This window comes from Panthera onca, chromosome C1 (genome assembly GCF_046562875.1).
Source record: "Panthera onca isolate mPanOnc1 chromosome C1, mPanOnc1 haplotype 2, whole genome shotgun sequence".
NCBI classification, from domain to species: Eukaryota; Metazoa; Chordata; class Mammalia; order Carnivora; family Felidae; genus Panthera; species Panthera onca.
The window spans coordinates 135,488,460-135,512,394 of record NC_138346.1 but is presented as its reverse complement, the minus strand read 5'-3'; the positions used below and the strand labels follow the sequence as shown (position 1 = coordinate 135,512,394).

At 34.5% G+C, this 23,935-nt stretch overlaps 1 protein-coding gene across 2 annotated transcripts in view; it reads left to right on the top strand.

Annotated features, from left to right (window-relative positions):
• Positions 1–23,935, top strand: part of SLC30A7 (solute carrier family 30 member 7) — an 80,559-nt gene that overhangs the window by 785 nt on the left and 55,839 nt on the right. The window contains exons 3-6 of one of the 2 annotated variants that reach the window (XM_060623136.3): positions 10,976–11,095; positions 13,030–13,143; positions 17,427–17,514; positions 18,175–18,301. In XM_060623136.3, the coding sequence (XP_060479119.1) occupies positions 11,058–11,095; positions 13,030–13,143; positions 17,427–17,514; positions 18,175–18,301 (367 nt within the window). In that variant the 5' untranslated portion in view covers positions 10,976–11,057. The remainder of the gene's footprint in view (positions 1–10,975; positions 11,096–13,029; positions 13,144–17,426; positions 17,515–18,174; positions 18,302–23,935) is intronic. The other variant, XM_060623135.3, reaches the window with a different exon arrangement.

The window sequence follows — 23,935 nt, the reverse complement described above, 5'->3', positions numbered from 1 at the left end:
TAAGATCCGGGGCCCATCACGTGCAGCAGTTATTAAGATTTGGGTCCCCGCCCCCATCCCCCCCGCCCCCCCGCCCCGTCAAGTAAGAGTGACCAGTCTCTTCTTCATTTTGGCCGATGGAAAGAGTCATCCCTAACTACAAACCTTAGCTTTCCCACTTTTCTTGGAATTAGAAGAAACCTGTTTCCTGCGTCTTTTGGGTGGGAGTGTTCCTTGCTTCTTTCTGGGGGAGTGGCATCTGGATTTCACCCTCAAGATCTGAGACGGAATATCTTAGATGTTCAACCTAATTTATTATTAAGAGCTTTATAAAGAAGCTATCCAAAGAAATATGTGTCATTCACTTCTCTTCTCTTTAATTTTATGCTGCAACTGTCTCATGATTTCCCTCTGGTCTTGATTGCAGTAGAAAATCCGGTACAGTTTTCTAAAAACTTACAGCCCCTGAATTGATGGGTTTTTGTGCCATCTTTGGGCTTTTTTGTTTTTGAACCTGCTTTGGGAAGAGGTAAATCCAGGAACTCTGGAATTGAAATATTATTATTTCCAGGTATTTACTGTTGAATAACTTAAGGTCTTGTAAAATTGTGCAGCTAACAATAAGATCGTTACATTTCTAAGTGTGCAGATTCCTCTTTAAATCTCATACTCATTTGAGAATCTGATAAAAGCCAACCCTCAAAATTTTATGTAAAACTTCAGGAGTGATATGGAGTTCCTTGAAATAGATTTTGAACCCTAGATTGAGAACCTATGCTATTTATGCTTTATTTTCTGTTACTTAGAGTTAGTCTCTTTCCTCTGTAGTCCATTTTTAGAGAGAATTGCTGTCCTTGATCTTTATCTCTATCGAGATTGAGCAATGACGTTAAATAAGATCACCATTTTTTGTGACATTTACATTTTTATATTAAAAAGTGGACTTCTTTTCAGTTCAGATGTCAACTCAATTTTATAAAAAATACTCAGCACATTATGAAGGTTATTGATTTAGTCACTACTTTAAAAGGAATATTGAGACATAGTAAAATCTTAGTGTATGTAATAACCATTTTGAACCCTCTGAGAAGCAGATATATGTATCTTGTAATATTAATATTCTTCAATGTATTATGCATGTTAAAAACACTATGTTATAGTATAATAATCATGCTTTATTATAAATATACAGTGTTTATAATATATTTTGCTCTTCTTAAATTATGCCATATTGTGGCATGTGTACTGATTGTATTCAGGCTATAACTTGGTTTATATGTGTACACTTTACATTACAATACATTATCTTTCACTGTGGCCTTTTATGGCATAAGTTACTATGTGAAATGTCTTGTTCAGGGGAATTATATTTGAAGTGCCCACATCACTTCTTTCGTGGAAAGTTAGGTATAAAGTAAATTTTTTGACCCTTGAACAACATGGGGATTAAGGAAATGAACCCTGTACAGTCAAAAATCTGTGTATAACTTTTGACTCCCCAAAAACTTAACTTCAAATAGCCTGCTGTCCACCATAATCCTTAGCGATAACATAAAGTTGATTAACATGTACTTTATATATTATGTGTATTATGTTACTGTATTCTTACAATAAAGTAAGCTAGAGAAAAGAAAATGTTATTAAGAAAATCATAAGGAAGAGAAAATACATTTCTGGTACTGTACCAAATTGAAAAATAACTGCATATAAGTGAACAAGCCTGCATTGTTCAATCACTGTACTAAAACCATTGTTTTCCAAGCCGTTTGCTATTAGTCACCAGTACCGAAGGAAAACATCAGTGGTACATGACTTTTTCTTCTGCCCTTTGGTGGCTTGTTTTTCTAACCTTAGGATCTCTTTTCCTACAATTTACTCTCTTTGTGTTATTATATCTACCACATTTGAAATCTAGCTCTGAGCTAGTGTCTGTCTTACCTAAATCATTTAGTAGGTATTCATCATTATACTAACATCCATGTCCACACCACTTACCGATATTAATTTTTATCAGTGGGTTGGAAGTACAAATACATTGCTATTGAAGCCTTGACAGGTTTAAAAATTGCTTGGGCCTTTTCATAATCTGGATTTCTGCGTCTTATTTAGATATCGCAGTTTCAGTCCCTTTTGTTGACTGGTCAACAATTTCCTTATATAATTGGATTATCTTTGTTCCTGAAGTTTCAATTAGATTTTAAGTTCCTTGAATAAATGTCTCACCAAAATTTATTTTGTTTGTCATAGTCATTTCTGTATTCATTTTCATTCTATAAAAATTAAGTTTCAAGATGTTATGAACATGAAATGTCAAGAATTTTTTCCATTATAGAATTAAAAGGTGAATAAAACATGCTGTCTTCACAAATAAAGGTTAATAGAAACAGTTGTTGATCCAGTTGCAAAAAATAAATAGTTCTGCTTCTTGTTTAGAGCCTTCATTATTTAAAGGAAGGACTTGGTTCATATTTTTGATGGTGAGAATGTGTCATCGGTGGAAGAATAGCTAAGTTCTTTGTGTATTTTTCCACCTTTAAATATCCACTGCCTTTTACTTTTCTGCTATAATGTAAGCTCCCTTAATGTAGAGATCTTTTCTATCTTATTCAGGCACCTTAGTACATGGCACATAGTATGGCTAATGTATATTCGCTGAATGAAGGAATGAAGGAATAATGAATGTATGGAATTAATCTACCGACACTAAGTGTACTAACTGCCCTATTAGAGAGGAGGAAAACCTTACAACTCCTCTTTTCTCTTACTCTTTGAAGTTAAGAAAATGATGGGGATACCATATGTGATCTTTCCTTTTAAGATTCTTTTCTTTCTATCATTTTATTTTCTTTTGGTATTATTGTTGAGTAACTACTTCATCTTGAGTTAATATAGTATAAGTATGTGGTTTTGTACCATCTAGGATTAAGTGCTTTTTCAAGTTACAGAAAAATCCCCAAATAATGATTTCTTACATATCACAAAACTTTTATTTTCACGATGGCTGTCATTCCAACTATCCCTAGCAGCAGATTGTCCAAAACAGAGAGAAAAAGAGGTAAAAAGTGTATATAGTGTCTTTTAAGGAGATTTATCTGGACACACATAGAACACTTATAGTTCAGTGCTAAGCCTTTATCTTATTGGTTGTGCCTACTTGCAAATGTCATCTTTGTTCCAGTCAAACAGGTATTCTGCTGAAAGTTAAGGATTCTTTACCAAAAAAAGAAAGGAAATATATGCATACTGTAGGCTCAGGAAGTGAGACTAGAAAGAGATAAACTAGTCTGACTTCTATAGATAGAAAACTGAGGCCCAGGTTTTGTTTTGTTTTTTTTTACCCCAGAGTAGCAGTAAAGCCTAGAAGCACCTGTCGTCCAGGGATTTTTTTTTTCCACTACACTGTGATTTTTTTCCTAGTATTCCACTATAGTTTCCTTTGTTCTTATGCTCTTTTAACTGTACTTAACTGTTTGTTAGAAAACTTCAGTAATATTTTTTACCAAAGCTGTTGCAACAATTTTCCCCTTAGACATAGAGGGAACTCATATAACTCTAAAGGTAAATGTCTTTGTATTACCAAAGTAAATATTTGTTCAGGAAATGTGTGAGGCCATACTGGACATTGATTTGTTCCTACTTCTGTATAATATGTCATATATTTGTAAAGTAACTCGGTAAAGAAAATGCTTCTATTAATCACATTTTTCTATAGAATTAAAAGATATTTATCTTTGTCTTTCATCAACTTTTCCGTTCTTAAAAGACAGTTTACCACTTTATGGTGATGACTTCTGCTTTCCTGTAGTTTTGTTATTCACCTTAAAAATGCAGGCAAGTATTCCACTTTGCTGAAATTAAAAAAAAATTTTTTTTGATGTTTATTATTTATTTTTGAAATAGAGACAGAACATGAGCAGGGGAGGGGCAGAGAGAGGAAACAGAATCCAAAGCAGGCTCCAGGCTCTGAGCTGTCAGCACAGAGCCTTGTATGGGGCTCAAACTCATGAGCTGTGAGATCATGACCAAGCCAGAGTCGGATGCTTAACTGACTAAGCTACCCAGGCGCCCCTTTGCTAAGAATATTTTTAAGTAAGGGATTATATAATGGAATGTAATAGAGTTGTGGGTTTTTTACCATAACTGTCATTAGTTTAACAACTTATGCAAATGTCAGGATTCTAATTTCTTCCTAATAAATTGGTAGTTAAGTTTTTCTACTTTCCATCTCATGGAAAGTTATCGTGATTATTCCCTGTCTTCAGTTTTGAATTAATCTTTAACAACACACTATAGATATACTGTTAGCTTAGTTACCAGATCTTTTTAAAATTTTTTATTATGGAAAATTTTAAGCATAAGGAAAAGAGAGTTTAATGGACCTCATGTTCCCATCATTTATCAACATGTAGTCTATTTCATTTCCTCTGTGTTATCTGTCTCACCACTGGATTATTTTAACACAGATACCAAATATAATTTCCTTCCTAACTACTTCAGTATGAGTCTCTAAAAAAAAAAAGGCCCCCCCACCCCGTAATACTACCCAGTGCCATTCTCATCTTTAAAAATTAGGAATTTATTAATATCAAATGTCCAGTTAGGGTTCAGATGATCCTTATTGTCTCAGAAATTCTTTCTACAGTTAGTTTTATAAGTCAGAATCAAAATAAGATCTAATCCAAACAAAATCATACTTGGATCCAAACTCCTGTCCAAGCATATTTGGTTGATATGTCTCTGAAATCTCAATTTATGGACTCTCTTTCTCCCTTTTGTTTGTTTTTGCCCCAAAGACCTTAAATAAAATCTTTTTTGAGAATTTCTTTTGCTAAATGTTTTATTCACATTTATTATATTTTGTTTCAGTGATCAGGTTTCTCTTTTATGTTCTAAGAAGTTTTCCTTATTAAAATATCTTTAGAAAGTAGTCACTTAAAAAAAGTTTAAAAATTAATTTTAGAGAAACTGACAGTATTTAAAGATGGGAGCCTAAAACAGGTATGCTGCTTTTAACAACTAATTGTTCTTTATTAGGTTACATTTGGTATGTAAATCATATAACCTGAAATATTCTTATGCTGTCTTTATTTACAAGGAAATTTATGCCATGCGGTTTAAATGACAATTCATAATAAGAAACATTTGCTAATATTGAAGATGAACAATAAAATTGACATTCCTCATGGGTAGTGTTTTGATGTATGATAGAACAGAGAACTAGAAGTAGACTCTTTTTCATTTGAGTTTGTCTATATAGTTGCAGCTGAGTAATTTTCAAATCGTGATACCAGGTTTAAACGTTGCAATGCTTTAAGAGAACATGATTCCACTTTAGAAGAGGGAGTAGTTTTTCAGGTAGAATCATATTTTATACTATACTAAAAGTGAAATAACATTTGGGGGCACCGGAGTGGCTCAGTCAGGCGTCTGACTCTTGATTTTGGCTCAGGTCATGATCTCATGGTTATGAGAACAAACCCTGCGTGGGACCCCGCGCCGAGCATAGAGTCTGGTTTAAGCTTCTCTCTCCCACTCCTTCTGCCCCTTCCCCACTTGTGCGTGCATGTGCATGCATGCACTCTGAAAAAAAAATCTTTAATGAAAATTAAATTTACTTAAAATTTAAATAAATTGAAAATCTCATTTTGATGAATATTAAAATTGCCAAGCTATATCTAAACCTCTTGAAAAGGGAACTTAATTGCTGTGGTGTACAGAAGAGGTTTACCATTTCCCTCCCATGTAGGCAGTGTTTGGTGTCCACTAAATATGTTTAAAATAAATTTGTTGTAAAGAAGATAGTGCTAGTGTGTATTAATTTGCTAGGGCTGCTGTTACAAAGTACCACAGTAGAAAGTTATTGTCTTATAGTTCTGGAAACTAAAAGTCTAAGATCAAGGTATTGGCAGTGTTAGTTCCTTCTGAGATCTGCATAGAAGAATCTGTTCCATGCTTTCTCCTAGCTTCAGTTGCCTTGCTGGCAATCTTTGGCATTCCTTGGCTTGTAGAAGCCTCATCTGATATGTGCCTTATCTTTTACTCAGTAGTCTCTCTGTGTGCATGTCTGTCTCCAGATTTCCTCTTGTTATAAGGACAATAGTCATATTAGATTAGGGCCCACCTTGCTAAACTAACTAATCTTAATAAATTATGTTTGCAGTGACCCTGTTTTCAAATTAGCTCACAGCAGAGGTACTGGAGATGTAGGACTTCAACTTAAGAATTTAGAAGAGGACACAATTCAACTCACAGCAGGTTTTACTAAATATATGTGTACATCAGTGTATCATTTTCATTTATATTTATTTAGAATGAATATCCTGCCTTCTTCTACAACTAATTTATGGCCATTTAAGATAAAAGTAACATATATAATAGAATCCTTAAGTTATAGAAATAAAAACATGAGGAATCGTGTATAGAGAGGAAAAAAGTAAGCCTACTGAAAGTGTAAATTAATGTAGTTACTGAAATTGACTTTTAAATTTAGTTATAAAATTCCATAAAGTTAAGGCACGATGGGTAAAAATTCTCATTGTCAGGTTTTACTACAACACAACTACATTTTATCAGAATAGAGAGAGAATTTTCTGAAACTAAATTTTAAAAGTAACTTACCATATTAGTTCCTTATCATAGAAGAGAAAACAAAATCAGAAGCAATGTCTTTATTGGTGGTTTTGTAACACAGTACAGAGATAACTCTTCAAATGGGGCATGGCTACCCTCCCCCACCGATCCCACCAAGCTGCAGACTGCTGTTTCTTGTTACTCAGTGCTAAGTTCGTGGTGAGAGCAAAGGGGCGTTCATTAACTTAACCCAGGCCCTTAGGCAGGCGCCGTGAGCCTGGGCCCTGGGAGTAGGTTTTTTTCTCCCCCCAACATTTTTGCCCCTTCTGTGAAAGCAAAACTCTGCTCTGTACATGTGGATGGTCTTGGGTGAGAGTAAGTTTCTTGCTCCTTTTCCAGTGGTAGCAGGACATGTGTTTTGTGTTGGTGCAGAATTCTATGCCTCTTTTTTTAGTGGTTGCTCTAGCATGAGTAATATGAATTTTTAACTTAACCACAATTAATAATATGTTTATCTTACAATATTACACTTCCATTTCCTTCTGTCCTATGTGCCATTATTGTCATACATTTCACTTTTTATGTGTTTTAAACCCCATAATACAGTACCTGTTTTTGCTTTGTACCAGAGGTTAGCAAACTTTATCTGAGCAGCAGATGGCAAATATTTTAAGCTTTAAGGGCCATAAGGTCTCTGTCACAACTTCTCCATTCTACTGTAAAAGCACAGAAGCAACCATACACAGTATATAAACAGATGAGTGTAACTGTTTTCCAATAAAACTTTATTTACAAAAATAGATGGTAGTCTGGGCCATAGCTTGCTGATTCCTGCTTTAGATAGTTACCATTTTTTAAAAATAGCCTTATTAAAATATAATTTATAAACCATACAATTTACCCATTTAAGGTATACGAATGAATGGCTCTTAGTATGTTCACAGAGTTGTAAAACCATCAGAACAATCAGTTTTAGAAGATATTTATTACCCTGAAAGGAAGCCTTGCACCTCTAGCCATTGCCCTCTAATTCCCTTATCCCCTGATTTGCCCTAATTCTAGGCAACTGCTAATCTACTTTCTGTCTCTTTGTATTTGCCTACTCTGGCCTTTTCATGTAAATGGAATCATATAGTGTATAATCCTTTGTGACTGGTTTGTTGCATCCAGCATAATGTTTTCAAAGGTTATCCATATTCTACATGAATTAGTATTCATCTATTTTTATTGTCAAATTAAATTCAGCAGTGTGGGAGAATTCTGATTTTTCTACATCCTCACCAACACTTGTTATTGATCTTTTTGATTTAGCTGTCATAGTGTGGTTATGAAGCTGTTTCTCATTGTTTGACCTGCATTTCCCTGAAAGGTTGTTAATGATGTTGAGTATCTTTTCATGTGCTTTTTGGCCATTTGTGTGTCTTCTTTGGAGAAATGTTTACTCAGATTCTTTGTTTCATTTAAGACATTGGATTACTTATCTTCTTGAAGAGTTTTGTTTTTTTTTTTAATTTTTTTTTTTTTAACGTTTATTTATTTTTGAGACAGAGAGAGACAGAGCATGAACAGGGGAGGGGCAGAGAGAGAGGGAGACAGAATCTGAAACAGGCTCCAGGCTCTGAGCTGTCAGCACAGAGCCCGACGTGGGGCTCGAACTCACAGACCGTGAGATCATGACCTGAACCGAAGTCGGATGTTTAACCGACCGAGCCACCCAGGTGCCCTTTGAAGAGTTTTTTAAAAACATTTGTTTATTGTTTTTGAAAGGGAGAGCAAGAATCCCAAGCAGGCTCCGTGCTGACAGTGCGGGACTAGATCTCACAGACCACGAGATCATGACCTGATCTGAAATCAAGAGTTGGTTGCTTAACTGACTGAGCTACCCAAGTGCCTTATCTTTTGGAAGAGTTTTAAGAGTTCTTTGTATAGGGGTGCCTGGCTGGCTCAGTTGGTGGAGTATGTGACTCTTGATCTCCAGGTTGTGAGTTTGAGCCCCAGGTTGGGTATAGAGATTACTTAAAAATAAAATCTGGGGGCGCCTGGGTGGCGCAGTCGGTTAAGCGTCCGACTTCAGCCAGGTCACGATCTCGCGGTCCGTGAGTTCGAGCCCCGCGTCAGGCTCTGGGCTGATGGCTCGGAGCCTGGAGCCTGTTTCCGATTCTGTGTCTCCCTCTCTCTCTGCCCCTCCCCCGTTCATGCTCTGTCTCTCTCTGTCCCAAAAATAAAAATAAAAAACGTTGAAAAAAAAAATTAAAAAAAAAATAAAATAAAATCTGAAAAAAAAAAAAAAAAAAGAAGTTCTTCATATATTCTGGATACAAGCCCCTTGTCATATGTAGAATTGGTAAATATTTTCTCCCACCTGTGCATTTTCTTTTCACTTTCTTAATAATGTCCTTTGAAGAAAAAAAAGTTTTAAATTCCAGTGATATCCAGTCTGTATTTTCTGTTCTCTCATTTATTGCTTGGGATTTTGATTTCTTCTATATATATGAAACTATTGCCTAATCCAAGGTGGTGAATATTTTAGCTTTTATGTTTAGGTCTTTGATCTTTTTTGGGTTAATTTTTTGGGTTAATTTTGTTTTGGGTTAATTTTGGGTAATTTTTATAATGTCAAAAGTCATCTTTTGCCTGTGGATATCCAGTTGTATCAACACATTTGTTGAAAACACTATTCTTTCCACTATTGGAATGTCTTGACATCCTTGTCAAAAGTCAGCTGACCATAAATGTGAGGGTTTATTTCTAGATTCTAAATAGTATTCCGTTGCTCTATTTGTTTATTTTTGTGCCAGCACCATACTATTTGATTACTGTAACTCTATAGTAAAGTTTTGAAATTGGGAAGTATGAGTCTTTCAACTTTAGATTTCATTTTCAATATTTTTTTGGCTATTCTAGGTCCCTTGCTTTCCATGTAAATTTTAAGATCAGCTTGTCAGTTTCCTCAAAGAAGTCAACTGGGATTTTGATAGGTTTGAGTTGACTCTGTAGATCAACTAGGGAAATATTGGCATCTTAACAATGTTGTCTTCTGATCCATAAACACAGATATCTTTCCATTTATTTAGGTCTTCTTTAATTTTTTCAACAATATTTTATAGTTATAGAGTATAAATTTAACACTTTTTTTTGTAAAATTTATTCACAAGTATTTTATTTTTTGATGCTATTATAAATGGAAATCTTTTTTTATTTTTTTACATCACTACTATTAAGAATACAGTTCATTTTTGTATGTTGATCTTGTATCCTGCAACCTTGCCAAATTCATCTATTTTAATAGGTTTTTAGTAGCGTCCTTAAAATTTTGTATATATAAAATCCCGTCATCTGCAAATTGTGATAGTTTTACTCCTTCACTTTTTATTTTTTATTTTATTTATTTGTTTTTTTAATTTCTTGCGTAACTGCCCTTGTTAGATCCTCCAGTGCAATGTTAAATAGAAGTAGCAAGATGAGACATCCTTATATCCGATCTTAGGGGAAAGCATTCAGTCCTTGGCCTTTAATGGTGCTCTGGGTTTTTGGTAGATGCCATTTAAGAGTTGAGAAAGTTCTCTCTATTCCAAGTTTGTTGAGTGTTCTTAATATAAAGGGGAGTGTTAAGTTTTGTCAAACTCTTATTACACCTGTTGAGATGACCATGTGGTTTTTGTCTTTTATTCTGTTGATATGATGTGTTAGATTGATTGGTTTTCATATATTAAATCAACCTTGCATTGTTGGTATAAATCTCACTTGGTTGTGGTATGTACTTTTCAAATATATATACTTGGATTCCACTTGCTAGTGTATGTTGAAGATTTTTGTGTTTATATTTGCAAAAGATTAGTCTGTTCCATTTCTTGTGATGTCTTTTGTCTCATTTGGTGTGAGGGTAATATTGCTCTTACACGGTGAATTGGGAAGCATTCCTTCATCATCTGTGTTTTGGGAGAGTTTGTAAGGGATGGTATCTATTCTTTAAATGTCTGGTAGAATTTTCCAGTGAAGCTGCCTGCGTGTGGGCTTTTCTTTGTTGGAAGTTTTACAATTAATAATTCAATCTGTCTGCTTGTTATATTTGAAATTTTTTTTTTAGTTTTGCAAGACTGTTTCTAGGAATTTGTCTATTTCCTCTATGTTATCTAATTTGCTGGCCTATAATTGGTCATAGTATTTTCTTATGATCCTTTTTATTTCTGTAAAGTCAGTGGTAATTTTTCTTTTTCATTCCTGATTTTAGTAATTTGAATCTTTTACCTTTTTTCTTGGTTAGTCTACTTACAGGTTGTGAATTTTGTTGATATTTTCACAGAACCAGCTTTTGGTTTGTTTATTTTTCTTTTCTTTTTTTCTTTTTTTTTTTTTTTTTTTCTGTTCTCAATGATCTTTTAAAGATACTAAAAGTGGAAAAATTATCTTTTTTTAAAAAAAATAGGCTTCATGCCCAGTGTGGAGCCCAGTGCAGGATTTGAACTCAGGACCCTGAGATCAAGACCTGAAATGAGATCAAGAGTTGGATGCTTAACCAACTGAGCCACCCAGGCACCCTGAAAAAGTATCTTTTTTATTTACTCACATATTTATCATTTTCAGTGATCTTCATTTCTTTATGCAAATCTGTTTCCATCTGTTATCCTACTTCTGTTTGAAGAACTTCTGATTCTTTTAACTCAGATCTACTGGCAGTGAATTCTGTCAGCTTTGGTTGTCTGGAAAAATCTTTATTTTGCCTTCATTTTTCAATATATTTTGTTAGATACAGAATTTTCGGTTGGCATCTTTTTTCATACTTTAAAGACATTGCTCCATTATTCTGCCTTGAGTAGTTTCTGATGAAAAATATACTAATACTCTTATCTTTGTTTTTCCTTTTACTGTTTTCAAGATTTTCTCTTTTTTCTTTGGTGTTGAGCAGTTTGTGAGGTATGTAGGGTTTTCCCCCTGCTTGGGGTTTATTAAATTTCTTAAATATGTGGTTTGTTTTCAAAAACTCTCCAGCATTTTCTCTTTAAATACTTTTTCTACCCTATTTTTTTCCTCTGTTACTGAGAATCCAAATATTTGTATTTGAGTCTCTTTGATAGATGTGACAGGTTTTGAATGCTCTGTTCTGTGTTTTTTCTTTCCCCCACTCCTTTAATTCTTTATGTTTTACTTAGATAATTTCTCTTGACATGATTCTTTCTGTCTGTGTCCCATTTGCTCAGAAGCCCATGTATGTTATTATTTCTCTTCAATATTGTGATTTTTAAAAAATGTTTTTGTTATTTCCGTTTGATTCTTTTATAGTTTTATCTACGTGCAAGTCCTCAGTTTGTTCATGAATCTTCAACAGCTTTATACAACATCCTTTAACATAGTAATCATATTTGTTTTAAAGTCCTTGTCCTAGTCCAGTCTCTAGGCCTTTTCTGGTTCTGATTCTCTTGACTGCTTTAGCTCTTGACAGTGGTTTTTGTTTGTTTGTTTGTTTGGTTGGTTGGTTGGTTTTTGCCCCTTGATCTTATTATGTGTCTTATAAATATTTATTGAGTGCTGGATCTTATGTTTAAAAGATTAACAGCGACCAAGGTTGATAGTATCTATGCCCAGAAATGTGTACCTCTGTTGTTTTGTCAGGCCATTAGTGTGGGGTTTTGAGTCTCTGATCCATAGTTGGCTAGTTGGGTTTTGTGTTTTTTGTTATTGCTAGTTAGTTTCAACAAGCTACCAACTTCAAATTTTTTTAGTGGCTTCTACCACCTTGTGTTTAGTGTAGGGTCTGGGGCCCTGGAGGGTTTTCTCAGTGTTCTTGCTCTACGCTCAGCTTTCAACAAGTCACGCTCACCTGTTCCATAGGGGAGTCTCTGTGCTCTTGCTCAGCTCTCAGTGGTAGATTGCTATTGTTTTGTACTCTAGTCAAGGCTTTGGTTGTGGGGAGAGAGAATTTGGTCCTCCTGCTGGAGCTGTAATTTTAGGCAGTCCGTTGTCACCTGAGTGCCAGAGTGGTTATTATTAACGTTCCTGCCCCTTCTCCCACCTCTCTCCGCAGCCTTGTATCAAGAGAAGGAATGATTGTCTTGCTCCTCTTCCAACAACAGCAGACCTTTGCTTTGTATCAGTGTAAGATCTTGGGCCCAAGCTGGCTTCAGACTTGCCCCTGACAGTGATGGCTGGTTTTTTTTTTTTCTCTCTTTCAGTGGTCGCTGACCTTTGTTAGCGATCAGAGAGTGGGCAGATTCCTGCTGCCCATCCAGTAGCAGCTAGCTTTGTTTCTAGAAACCCCTCTTTCAATAGAAGCTTGGTTTTTTTTTTCTTGGGCAGGGGGTGTGAAGTTTCCTTCTGAGATGTTTAAAACTTATCCTCAATGTCTGTCTGTATATCATATTTCAAGGTTGTCTGTTTAGCAGATTAGTTCCTGATGAGCAGAAGGATATTTAGAGAATGTATAGAAGGATGCCTACTATTTGGTTACTATTATAATATGCCAATATGTCTGTTCTTTTACAGCTTAGGCTTGATTTCCGACTCTTTTCACATGTTTTTCGATAGCACTGCCATTTTGGCTGGATTGGCAGCATCTGTTATTTCAAAATGGAGAGATAATGATGCTTTCTCTTATGGGTAAGACCTTTTAAAAACTTTTTTATCAAAGTATAAGAAATACAGAAAATAAATCTTAAGCACAATGAATTTTCACAAATTGAACACATTTGTATAACTTGAACTCTTGAATCCCCCCCTCATGCCTCCTTCTCGTTCCTTCCCATGTCGCTCCCCAAGAGTAACAAGCACTTCCCTAACTTGGTGGATTAGTTTTAACCTGTTTTTGAACAGTATGTAATTGCAATCTACAGTATATATATATATTTTTTGTTTTTGCATCGAAGTTCTTTTGCTTAGAGATAGGACATGTTGGTTTTACCAGAAAATTTTAAGTGAAATTTTTTGCTAGATAGGGGACTTCCTCAACTCTTAACCTAATTTTTTTAAGAAAAAGAAAAAATATTTCAGTTTATGAAAATGGTCATGTTTCTTTTTTAAAGAGATATTTTGCCATTAATTTATTTAAAATCATTATTTTCTAATCTGATTTTATATTACCCTCTTCAGTTCTGCTTTTATGAAAAATACTTCTTTTCATACTATTGCTGAATTTGGATAACTAATCAAATATTTGGAGAGTGTTTTTATGTTGAAGAGACCGTATTGGCACATCTGGTCTCACTTCCAAGCCTCGTACCCTTCAAGGCAGGGTTTGCCTTTTGTCCATCTCTGATTGGGGGAAACAATGGAGTTTCTGATGTTCGAGTGATCTGCCTGGGTGTTTTCTTTTTTGAGTTCATAGAGTATTTTGCAGTGTAATTATATTTACATGTAACCGGTACTCAGAGGTAGTACCCTTTTTCTCTGTCTCCCCATCCACTTTCTCTTTCCTTCCTGCTCCCCCCTTGCCTCTTACTTGTTGACACTTGTCTAGCTCCCTTGTGAGTGCTCTCTCACATTCTCTCCTTTCTTCACTCTTTCCTACTTTTTTTCTCTTTCACTCTCATCCCCATCCTCATGCTCACTGTCATCTCTCCGGAACTCCCTAACCTCCTCTCTTGTACTTTCCAGTTCCTTGTGCCTGTGCTCATGGTCTTTGTCTATCCCTCAGCCTTCCACCCTCTCCTTCCTCTCTTTCTCCCGCGCATCTTTGTTCTCTCCCTCTACCCTTGACTGCTGTATCTCTCAGGTCTTCCTTATTCCCTTCTCCCTCTCTCTCAACCTCTTCCGCCCTAAGTCTTTCTTCTCTCCCTTTCCCAGTCTCTTTCCTTCTCTCCCTGATCCTCCTCCTGGAAGGCTCTCTTTCCTTTGCAGCGTCTCTCATTCTCTCCTGCCTGCTCACACCCACTCTCTTAGCGCACTGCCTCTTACTCCCCTTGTTCTTTTACTCTTGTTCCCTCACTGCTTTCCTCTTTCTTTCCACCTTTTGCTTTTGTTCTTGAACAAGCAAGCACACACTGTCTTTCTTGTACATGCTCTTGTTCTCTTCAGAGGGCCCACTGTGAGTCTAATCCTTTGCCTCTTACAAAGATGAATAAGATACGTCTTCTGCCTTGGAGGAACTTGTGGTCAGATGGGGAAATGGTTCAGTAAAAATACCATAATGACTGTACATTGTGACAAGTGCCAAAAGAGAGATATATGAAATTCTGACAAAACTTGCTGATTTGGGGTATAACCGAAGTGATATAATTATTTGTAAGGTTATAAAAACGAGGCAAAACCACTAATTATACTGTTTTTACAGACTAGAGCGAGAGATCTGTATATAAATAAATCCAAACAGTTCAGAAAAGAACATTTTCCATGGCATTATGCAATCAAAAGATTCTTAAGTGTATTTTGAATCATTAAAGAAAAATTGTATGTAAAGTTCTAATTTTGTGTTGGAAAATTAGTAATTCATATATATCGTATATCAAAAATCTGATTAGAGTATCTTACTGAACAAGTTTTTGGGATAAAGAATAGGTGACTATAAAAGTTCTCAGTTCTTACACGTTAGGATATCTGTTGTTTTCTACTTAGGTTGCGTAGTCTCCACTGTAAGATGGTTTGTAAGATGGTTTTTAGGCATAACTTTGATACCTTCAGTACCATAGCGGTTTTAACTGTGCAACTTCAACTCATTTATATGAGGGAGTAATATTCTTGCCATCTTTTTATCTCTTATTCTTTTTCTTGTTTGCCTTTTTCTTTTGAGAAGGAAAAAATTAGGGAATAAAATCTGATGCAACATTTGAACCTATTAATAATTGCTATAGTAGTAAGCAGTAAAATATAGGTACCAGTACATCAAAATGACACTGGATAGACTAAGCCTAGGGATGAATCTCCAAAACCCTGATTCAGTATGATCGCAATAGCAGACTGACCACAATAGAAGATGAGGAGGAATCTGAGAGGCAGAAGACTTTTCAGTATTTCTCTATAGAAAAGTTGTTTTTGTATCTGGTCACACTATTTTTGAAATAGCGATGCCAGTATAAAAATAATATATGTCTGATGGGTAGATACGTATGTACATGCCTTCACACATATGTATATGTACGTGTATCCTTTTTTGCCTTGGCTAAAGAATCCAGATGCCATCATACTTAATTAGGCAATAGCACGTTCGTGAATTATATGTTTTAATTCCAAGACTCACTCTGTTGAAGTAAACAGTTATTTGTAAAGTCAAGTATGTCTGGTTTTCACAAAATTTTCACTTGATTCCTGCAAGCAAGGTTAGCAAATATATTAAGCCTGATTAAATCACTTGAGTCCAACAGCGGATCAGAATTTATTAAGCACATACTAAGCTAGGCACTAGAGACAAAAAGATGCCTGAAAAACATTTTACCTCTGATCTTGAAATCCAGTGGAACTCAAGGACAAAAGGCTTTCAATCAAGCATTAGCTTTGGGAAGAGAAGAGTGGGTTAAAAGAAAGTGCTTTTTTTATTTTGAGGTTAGTAACCCTGCTGATAGATTAGGTAAATTCCTAAGTGTTTACTATGGAAGCAGGCTGAATTTAATGAATGTTTTCTCCTGAAAAATGAAAAGGCATATGCTTTGACAAATATGTAAATCTAATTCATTCATATGTATTAGAAGGTAGAAATCTGCATTCTTTCTGAATGTAGAAATACATGCTATGTTGGAATGTACTGAAAGAGCAAACTTCAACATAACTGCAATGAGTACATGTTTTTAATGTTTAATTATTTTTGTGAGAGAGACAGAGCATGAGCTGGGGAGGGGCAGAGGAAGAGGGAGACATAGAATCAATCCCAAGCAGGCTCCAGGCTCTGAGCTGTCAAAACAGAGCCCGATGTGGGGCTCGAACTCAAAACTGTGAGATCATGGCCTGAGCCAAAGTCGGACACTCAACTGACTGAGCCACCCAGGTTCCCCTGAAACGAGTACATTTTAAATAGTTTGTTCTCTTTAAAAATGTTTTTTACAGTAAAGCTTGTATAATCTAGAAGTTGACAAAGCTAGGAAAAGCAGAATTTTTGATGTTCCTATTATATTATTTAAGGACCATAGTGATTAACTGCTCTCAGCACCCTTTGAATCAAGTTAGGACATGTAAAACTGCCAAGTTGAAGTTTCTAATGACTTTACCTAAGCCACATATACGTTAACAGAAAAATAGAATCTTTCCCTGATGCTTCATGCAGGTAGTAAGCAGAAAGCTTCAGAAGTCCATAGAGAAAAAGGCAGGCATTTAAAAAATAGTTTAATTAAAATTATGTGAAGCCAGGATTGATTCTAAAAATAGGCGATTGAAAAGTTTTTGTTAAATGTATTAATCTTAGAAAAGAGTGATTAGGAATGTAAATCTTAAGTTGGCTCTAGGATGATTGTGTTTTCCTTCAGATCAAAGTTCCATTTTCCAAAGATTTCAAAACTGAAAGTTATAAAACAAAAAGTATAAGGAGTTTTTAGAAAAGAAGCAAATAAGTTATTAAACCCCTCTTTCAGAAAAGTCCTTTGCTCCTACTTTTTATTTCTTAGATCCTTCCTTCTTTGCCTCCTTGTCCAGTCCAATTTTTCCTTCTCCAGGGGCAACTTGAAATTTATGTTTCTGTGCAGGGTCTTTCTAAACGTACTTACTCGAAGAAGGTCTTTTGATTGGCTTGTAGAGATGGATGTGGTTTATGGCATTTTGCTATTATACATAATTCATAATAATTAAAGTCATTTCCTCATTTCTACAGTATATATAGAATAAAGCATACTATACTATAAATACTAGGACTTTGCTGGCTGCTTTTAACCATATAATATGGTTTAGAATCTCTGAATGTATATAAATGTATGATTTGATTTTTAAGAAATAATAATTCATTTGTTTACTTTGCTCTTCTTTAGGTATGTTAGAGCGGAAGTTCTGGCTGGCTTTGTCAATGGCCTGTTTTTGATCTTCACTGCTTTTTTTATTTTCTCAGAAGGAGTTGAGGTATTGTAGATAATGATTAGAGTCAGTAAATTACATTTCTGCAATGAAAATGTTTATGAACTAAAGATACATGTATAAAGCTGTCTTCACACTGTTATTAAGTATTATTGAGGACAGTCTTAGATTAGGTAAAATATGTAAGAGGAGCTTACAAAATAGTGGAAAAATTAAATATATGTGAAACTACTTGAAATTGAAAACCATTAAATGATAGTGCTTTATAAGCTATGAATGAATTATAGACACTGTGAAAAGTAAAGGCACGGTCTGGGTAGTGAGGTCAGCTGGGAAGAGTTCTTAAACAAATCCGAGAATTTTGTCAGTGAACTTGTAATATTTGGCATATTAAAGAAATATAAAGAGAAAATTGAAAGATCAATGAACCTGAAATGAATGGCAGTATTTTATGATACCAAAAAGGGATGGTTTTTAGACCAAATAGTCATGCTTTTAAATATTGGTGTATATTTAAAAATAGTAATTACTACCTTGTCTGCAGTATGTGAGTGCTATTTTTTTTTCTAGAAACTGTTTTGGTATATATTTATAGAGTACTTTTAATTCTGAAAATAAAAATTTTTAAAGATTGCTTTTTGTTTTTACCAGTTGATCACTCAAAAATTATATCAATGCTGTTTGTTTGTATTATGTGTTTTCCAGAGAGCATTAGCCCCTCCAGATGTACACCATGAGAGACTGCTTCTTGTTTCAATTCTTGGGTTTGTGGTAAACCTAATAGGAATATTTGTTTTCAAGCATGGAGGTCATGGACATTCTCATGGCTCTGGTACGATGGTTAGAACGCTTTGTTTCTTCATTTTCTCTTTTCATCATAATTATCACTTTTGAAAATTGATACATTTTAAAGTTAAAGTCTATGTTGGTTTTTTTTTAAGTTTATTTATTTTGACACAGAGAGAGAGAGAGAGAGCAAGCATGAGTGGAGGAGGGGCAGAGAGAGAGAGGGAGAGAAGAGAATCCTAGGCAGGCTCCGCCTTGTCAATGCAGAACCCGATGTGGGGCTCTATTTCACGAACCGTGAGATCATGACCTGAGCCAAAATCAAGAGTCTGATGCTTAACCGACTGAGCCACCCAGGAACCCCTATGTTGATTTTTAACAACAGAAATAATATGTTAATAGACACTTATTAATGTCTTGAACCATCACTCCCACTTCTCCATGTGTCTCCATCTCAGTGCCATCTCAGAGTTACACATAATCAAGTTTGGTTATGGATGCTTCCACACCTCTGTAGCCGTGGACACCATTTATATAAAACCAACAAATAAACATTAGAAACAATAAAACCAATCTAGTTACTAAAAATTACAGTACATGTGGCTATGAAATTTATTATACAGTCTGTCTTTGAGATCCTTCTATTTGGTATGTATCAGTTGGCCTTCTCTTGTTGACACATAAAACTCCATGGTGTGGGATACCGTGGCTTATTTAACTGGTCTTCTGTATGTAGACTGTAAGTCATTTCCATATGAAACGTATCCTTGTGAACATATGCAGTTGTTTTTCCAGAGTTTTGCTGTCCCATATAGTAGCCATTAGTCACATGTGGCTATTTAAATTTAAATTATGGTTAATTAAATTTAATAAAATTAAAAATTCACTTCTTCAGTTACACTAGTGACATTTTAAGTGCTCAGTAGCCACATAGGGCTACCATATTGGACAGCAGATACAGATCATTTCCATTGTCACAGAAAGTTCTTTGAATTGCACTGTGCTGGAGTATAAGTAGAGTTGCTGGAACACAGGAAATACAGTTTTTAGTTTCAGTAGACAATAGCAAATTGCCCTCAAAATTACTATCATTCACATTTATCCCAGCAATGAATGTCAGTACTAACTTCCTTCCACTCATATCAAAACTTATTATTACGTTTGGAGCTCCTGGATGGCTCAGTCTGTTAAGCATCCTACTCTTGATTTCAGCTCAAGTCATGATCTCATGGTCAGGAGATTGAGCCCCACATCAGGCTCTATGCTGGTAGCACAGAGTCTGCTTGGGATTCTCTCCTTCTCTGTCTGCCTCTCCCCGGCTTGTGCTTGTGCACATTCTCTTTCAAAACAAATAAATAAACTTAAAAGAAAATTTAAAAAAACACAAAACTTATTATTATGGGTTTAAGACTGTTTTGCTAATAGTTTGATAAAAATGATATCTCATTTTATTTGTTATTTCTTGTTTAGTAGTGAGGTTGAAAATCTTTCTGTATGGTTTTAGGACATTCAAGTTTATCCTCTTGAACTGTCTATTTATTTCTGCTTGTTTTTCTATCCTCTTCTTGCTAATCCATGTTTAATAATTTTTATATATTTTGTATACTAATCATTTGTTTTATGTGTTGCAAACATCTTTTCCCAATCTATGGCTTATCTTTAAACTTTTATGTAGGTGTTCTTAATTTTGATATAGTCTTAGTTTTTCTGTCTTACATTTTTTTCTGGTATGTTTTCTACTTTGAGAAATTTCCATTTTCTGAGTCATAAACATGTCTCATATTTTAATACCGTTAAAATTTAGGGGTTTTTTCCCAATCCATTTTGTTCCTTCATCTATATGTAATTTGTTTTTGTGGTAGGGTGAGTTAGGACTTAACTATTTATTTCCAGTGTGAATAAGCAGGTTTTCCAAGCACCAATTATTAACCTGCCTTTTACCCCATTGATGTAAAACAACACTTTTAGCCTATATTAAGTTACCTTTTAAAATTGTTTGGGCCTGTCTTGCCCATTTGGTTTTTTCATCAGCTTATCAAGTTGTATGAAAAATCTTTTTGGGATTTTGATTGGGAATGCATAAAATTTTTTTATGTCTTTTACTAAATTATCTTAGCTATTTTAATAAAGATCTTTGTATTTTTTGATGAGTTTATTTTTAAGTAGTTGAATGTTTTTATTACTATTAAGAATAGAAATTATTATTCCTCTTGTCTTATTGTATAGCCAGGACCCCTAGCACAGTGTTGATTAGATATACTTAAAGTTTGTATCCTTGTGTCAACGTGGATAGTCACCTGAGTAACTTAAAAAAAAAAAACCTTAATGCCCGGGTTTAATCACAGAACATTTTTATCAGAATCTCCAGAGGAAAATGTAAACATCAGCATATTTTAATATGCATTCTTCATTGATTTAATGAAGAATGCTACTAAAGTTTTATCATTTGGTCTGATGTTTATGGTCTATTTCTGATGAAACTGTCTTATCAAGTTATTACTTTTTATTCCTGCATCTATTGAAGTAATCATTTTTTCTTCCTTAGTTAATTTAAAATTTGTAATTACATTGATAGATTTCTCATAAGGAACCATCCTTAAATTTTGTGTCTATATTTTGGTCTACATTTGGGTGTGTGATCCATTTTCAGTCAATTTTTGTATATCATGTGAGGTATGGGTCCAATATCATTTTCTTATATATAGATATCTGGTTGTCTCAGCACCATGTTAAAAAGATTATTTTCCCCCCATCGAATTGTGTTGGCACACTTGTCAACAATCAGTTGACTATAAATGTGAGAGTATTCTGGACTCTCAGTTCTTTTTCATTGATCTATATGTCTATCCTTATGCCAGTACCCTACTGTCTTGTTTAATGTACATTTGAGGTAGGTTTTGAAATTGGAACATGTGAGTTATCCAGCTTTTTTCTTTTTTTAAGATTATTTTACTTATTTTGGATCCCCTCTTGCGTTTCCATATAAATTTTAAGATCAGCTTGTCGATTTCTGCAAAAAAAAAAAAAAAAAAAAAAAAGACGGTTGGGATTTTTATAGAAATTGTATTGAATCTGTAGATGAATTTGAAGAGTATTGTCATCTTAACAATGGTAAGTCTTCTGGTCCATGAACATGGGATGCCTTCACATTTATTTATAGCTTCTTTAATTTCTTTCAACATGTTTTATAGTTATTAGCGTACATGTTTCACACTTAACTTTACAGTTAGGCTTTCTTTTTTTGTTGTAGGTAGTATAAGTGTGATTGTTTTCTTAATTTCATTTTTATATTGTTCTTTACTGATGTATAAGGATACAGTTCATTTTTGTATACTGATCTTGTGTCTTGGCACATTGCTGAAATTGTTCCGTATTCTAATAGGTTTTTAGTGGATTCTGTAGAATTTTTTAGTGTCCTGTCATCTGTAAATAGAGATAATTTGCTCCTTCCTTTCCATATGAATGCCTTTAAAAAATTTTTTTTTTCTCTTGCTTAATTGCCCTGGTAGATCATTCGGTACAATGTTAAATAGAAGTGGTAAGAGAGTACATTCTTGTCTTTTTCCTGATTTTAGGATGAAAGCATTCAATCTTTCTTCATTAAATATGCTGTTAGCTGTGTTTGCTGTGAGGAAGTTTATTTCTATTCCTAGTTTACTAGGTGTTTTTATCATGAAAGGGTACTGGGCTTTGTCACAACTTCTTCACTTTTTGAGATGATAGTTGGTTTTTATCCTTTATCCTTTTAATATGGCATATTACATTGCTTGATTTTTGGGTATTAAACCACCTTTGCATTCTTAGGATAAATCTCATTGGCCATGATTTATCTTTTTTATGTATTGCTTTATTTGGTTTGCTAGTATTTTGTTAAAGACACTGTGTCTATATTCTTAAGGAATTTTTAGTCTGTAGTTTGCAGGGTATCAGGGTAATGCTGCTCTTATGTAATGAGTTGGGAAATGTTCTCTTTTCTATTTATTTTTATTTTAGAGAGAGAAAGAGCACGAGCAGGGAAGAGGGGCAGAGGGAAGGAGGGAGGGAGGGAGGGAGAGAGAGAATCTTAAGCAGGCTCCACACTGCATGGAGCCTGATGCAGGGCTCTGTCACACCACCCTGGGATCATGACCTGACCCAAAATCAAGAGTTAAATGCTCAACCGACTGAGCCACCCAGGTGCTCCTCTTCTATTTACTTATTTATTTTTAAGGGAATTGGTGGGGAAGAGTACAGAATGTTTGGCAGAATTCATAAGTGGCAGAATTCAAAAGCCTGGGCTTTTCTTTTTCAGGTTTTAAATTCTTATTTTATTTTATTTATTTATTTTTTGCTTACTATAGGTTTGTTCACATTTTTATTTCTTCTTGAGTCAGTTTCAGTAGTGTGTACATTTCTAGCAATGGTCATTTGTGCATTTGTTGTCCATTTCATCCAAATTATCTTCTTTGTTTACTTGTTTATAGTATGTTTTTTTAAAAAAATTATTTTATTTCCATAAGGTCAGCAGTGAAGACCTTTCTTTACCAGTTTTAGTAATTTGTGCCTTCTGTCATTTTTTTTTTTCTTGATTAGTTCAGTTAAAGGTTTATCAATTTTGTTGATTTTTTTTTTTTAAAGAGTGCCCTTTTGGTTTTATTGATTTTTTTTCCCATTGTTTTTCTCTCTATATTAAATTTTATTTCTGCTTTAATACTTTTATGTCCTTATGCTTTGCCTTTATTTTTTTTTTTAATTTCTTAAGGTGGAAAATGAGATTATTAATTTGAGGGTTTTTTGGTTGTTTTTGTTTTTGTTTTTTGTTTTTTTGTTGTTTTTAGCATAGCCAATTTTTTTTCTAAGCATTGCTGAAATATGATCCATAAGTTTGGCAGGTCATGTTTTCATTTTTGTTCATCTCAAAGTATTTTTCTTTTTTTTTCAATGTTTATTTTTGAGAGAGAGAAACTGAACATGAGCAGGGGAAGTGCAAAGAGTAAGGGAGACACAGACTCTGAAACAGGCTCCAGGCTCCAAGCTGTCAGCACAGAGCCCGATGTGGGGCTCAAATTCACCAACTGTGAGATCATGACCTGAGCCAAAGTCAGATGCTCAACAGGCTGAGCCACCCAGGAACCCCTCAAAGTATTTTTCAATTTCCTTTTTGATTTCTTCTTTGACTCATTAGCTATTTAAGAGTGTTACTTTTGATTTTCTTTTGTCATTGATATCTAATTTAATTCCATTGTGATCAGATGACACACTTTATATGATTTCAGGGTTTTTTTCAATTTATTAAGTCTTGTTTTATCACCTAGCATTTGGTCTCTGTGGACAGTGTTCCATGTGCACTTGAGGAGAATATGTATTCTTCTGTTCTTCAGATGTTAGGTGTAATTTGTTTATAGTTGTTTAACCTTCTGGGGTTTTTTTGTTCTTCTGCTTAGTTGTCTATTTATTATTGAAAGTAGGTATTTAAGTTTCCAACTGTAATTATTCAATTGTATATTTTTTCAGTTAATTATTTTTTGCTTCATGTATTTTGGAGCTATATTGTTCAGTGCAATATGTTTATAATCATTATATCTTCCTGATAGATTGAACATGTTTTTATGTGATGTTGTTTTTGTCTCACAATAACTTTTGGCTTACAGTTTATTTTGTCTGATATTATGATAACCATTCCAGCTCTCCCCTGCTCTCT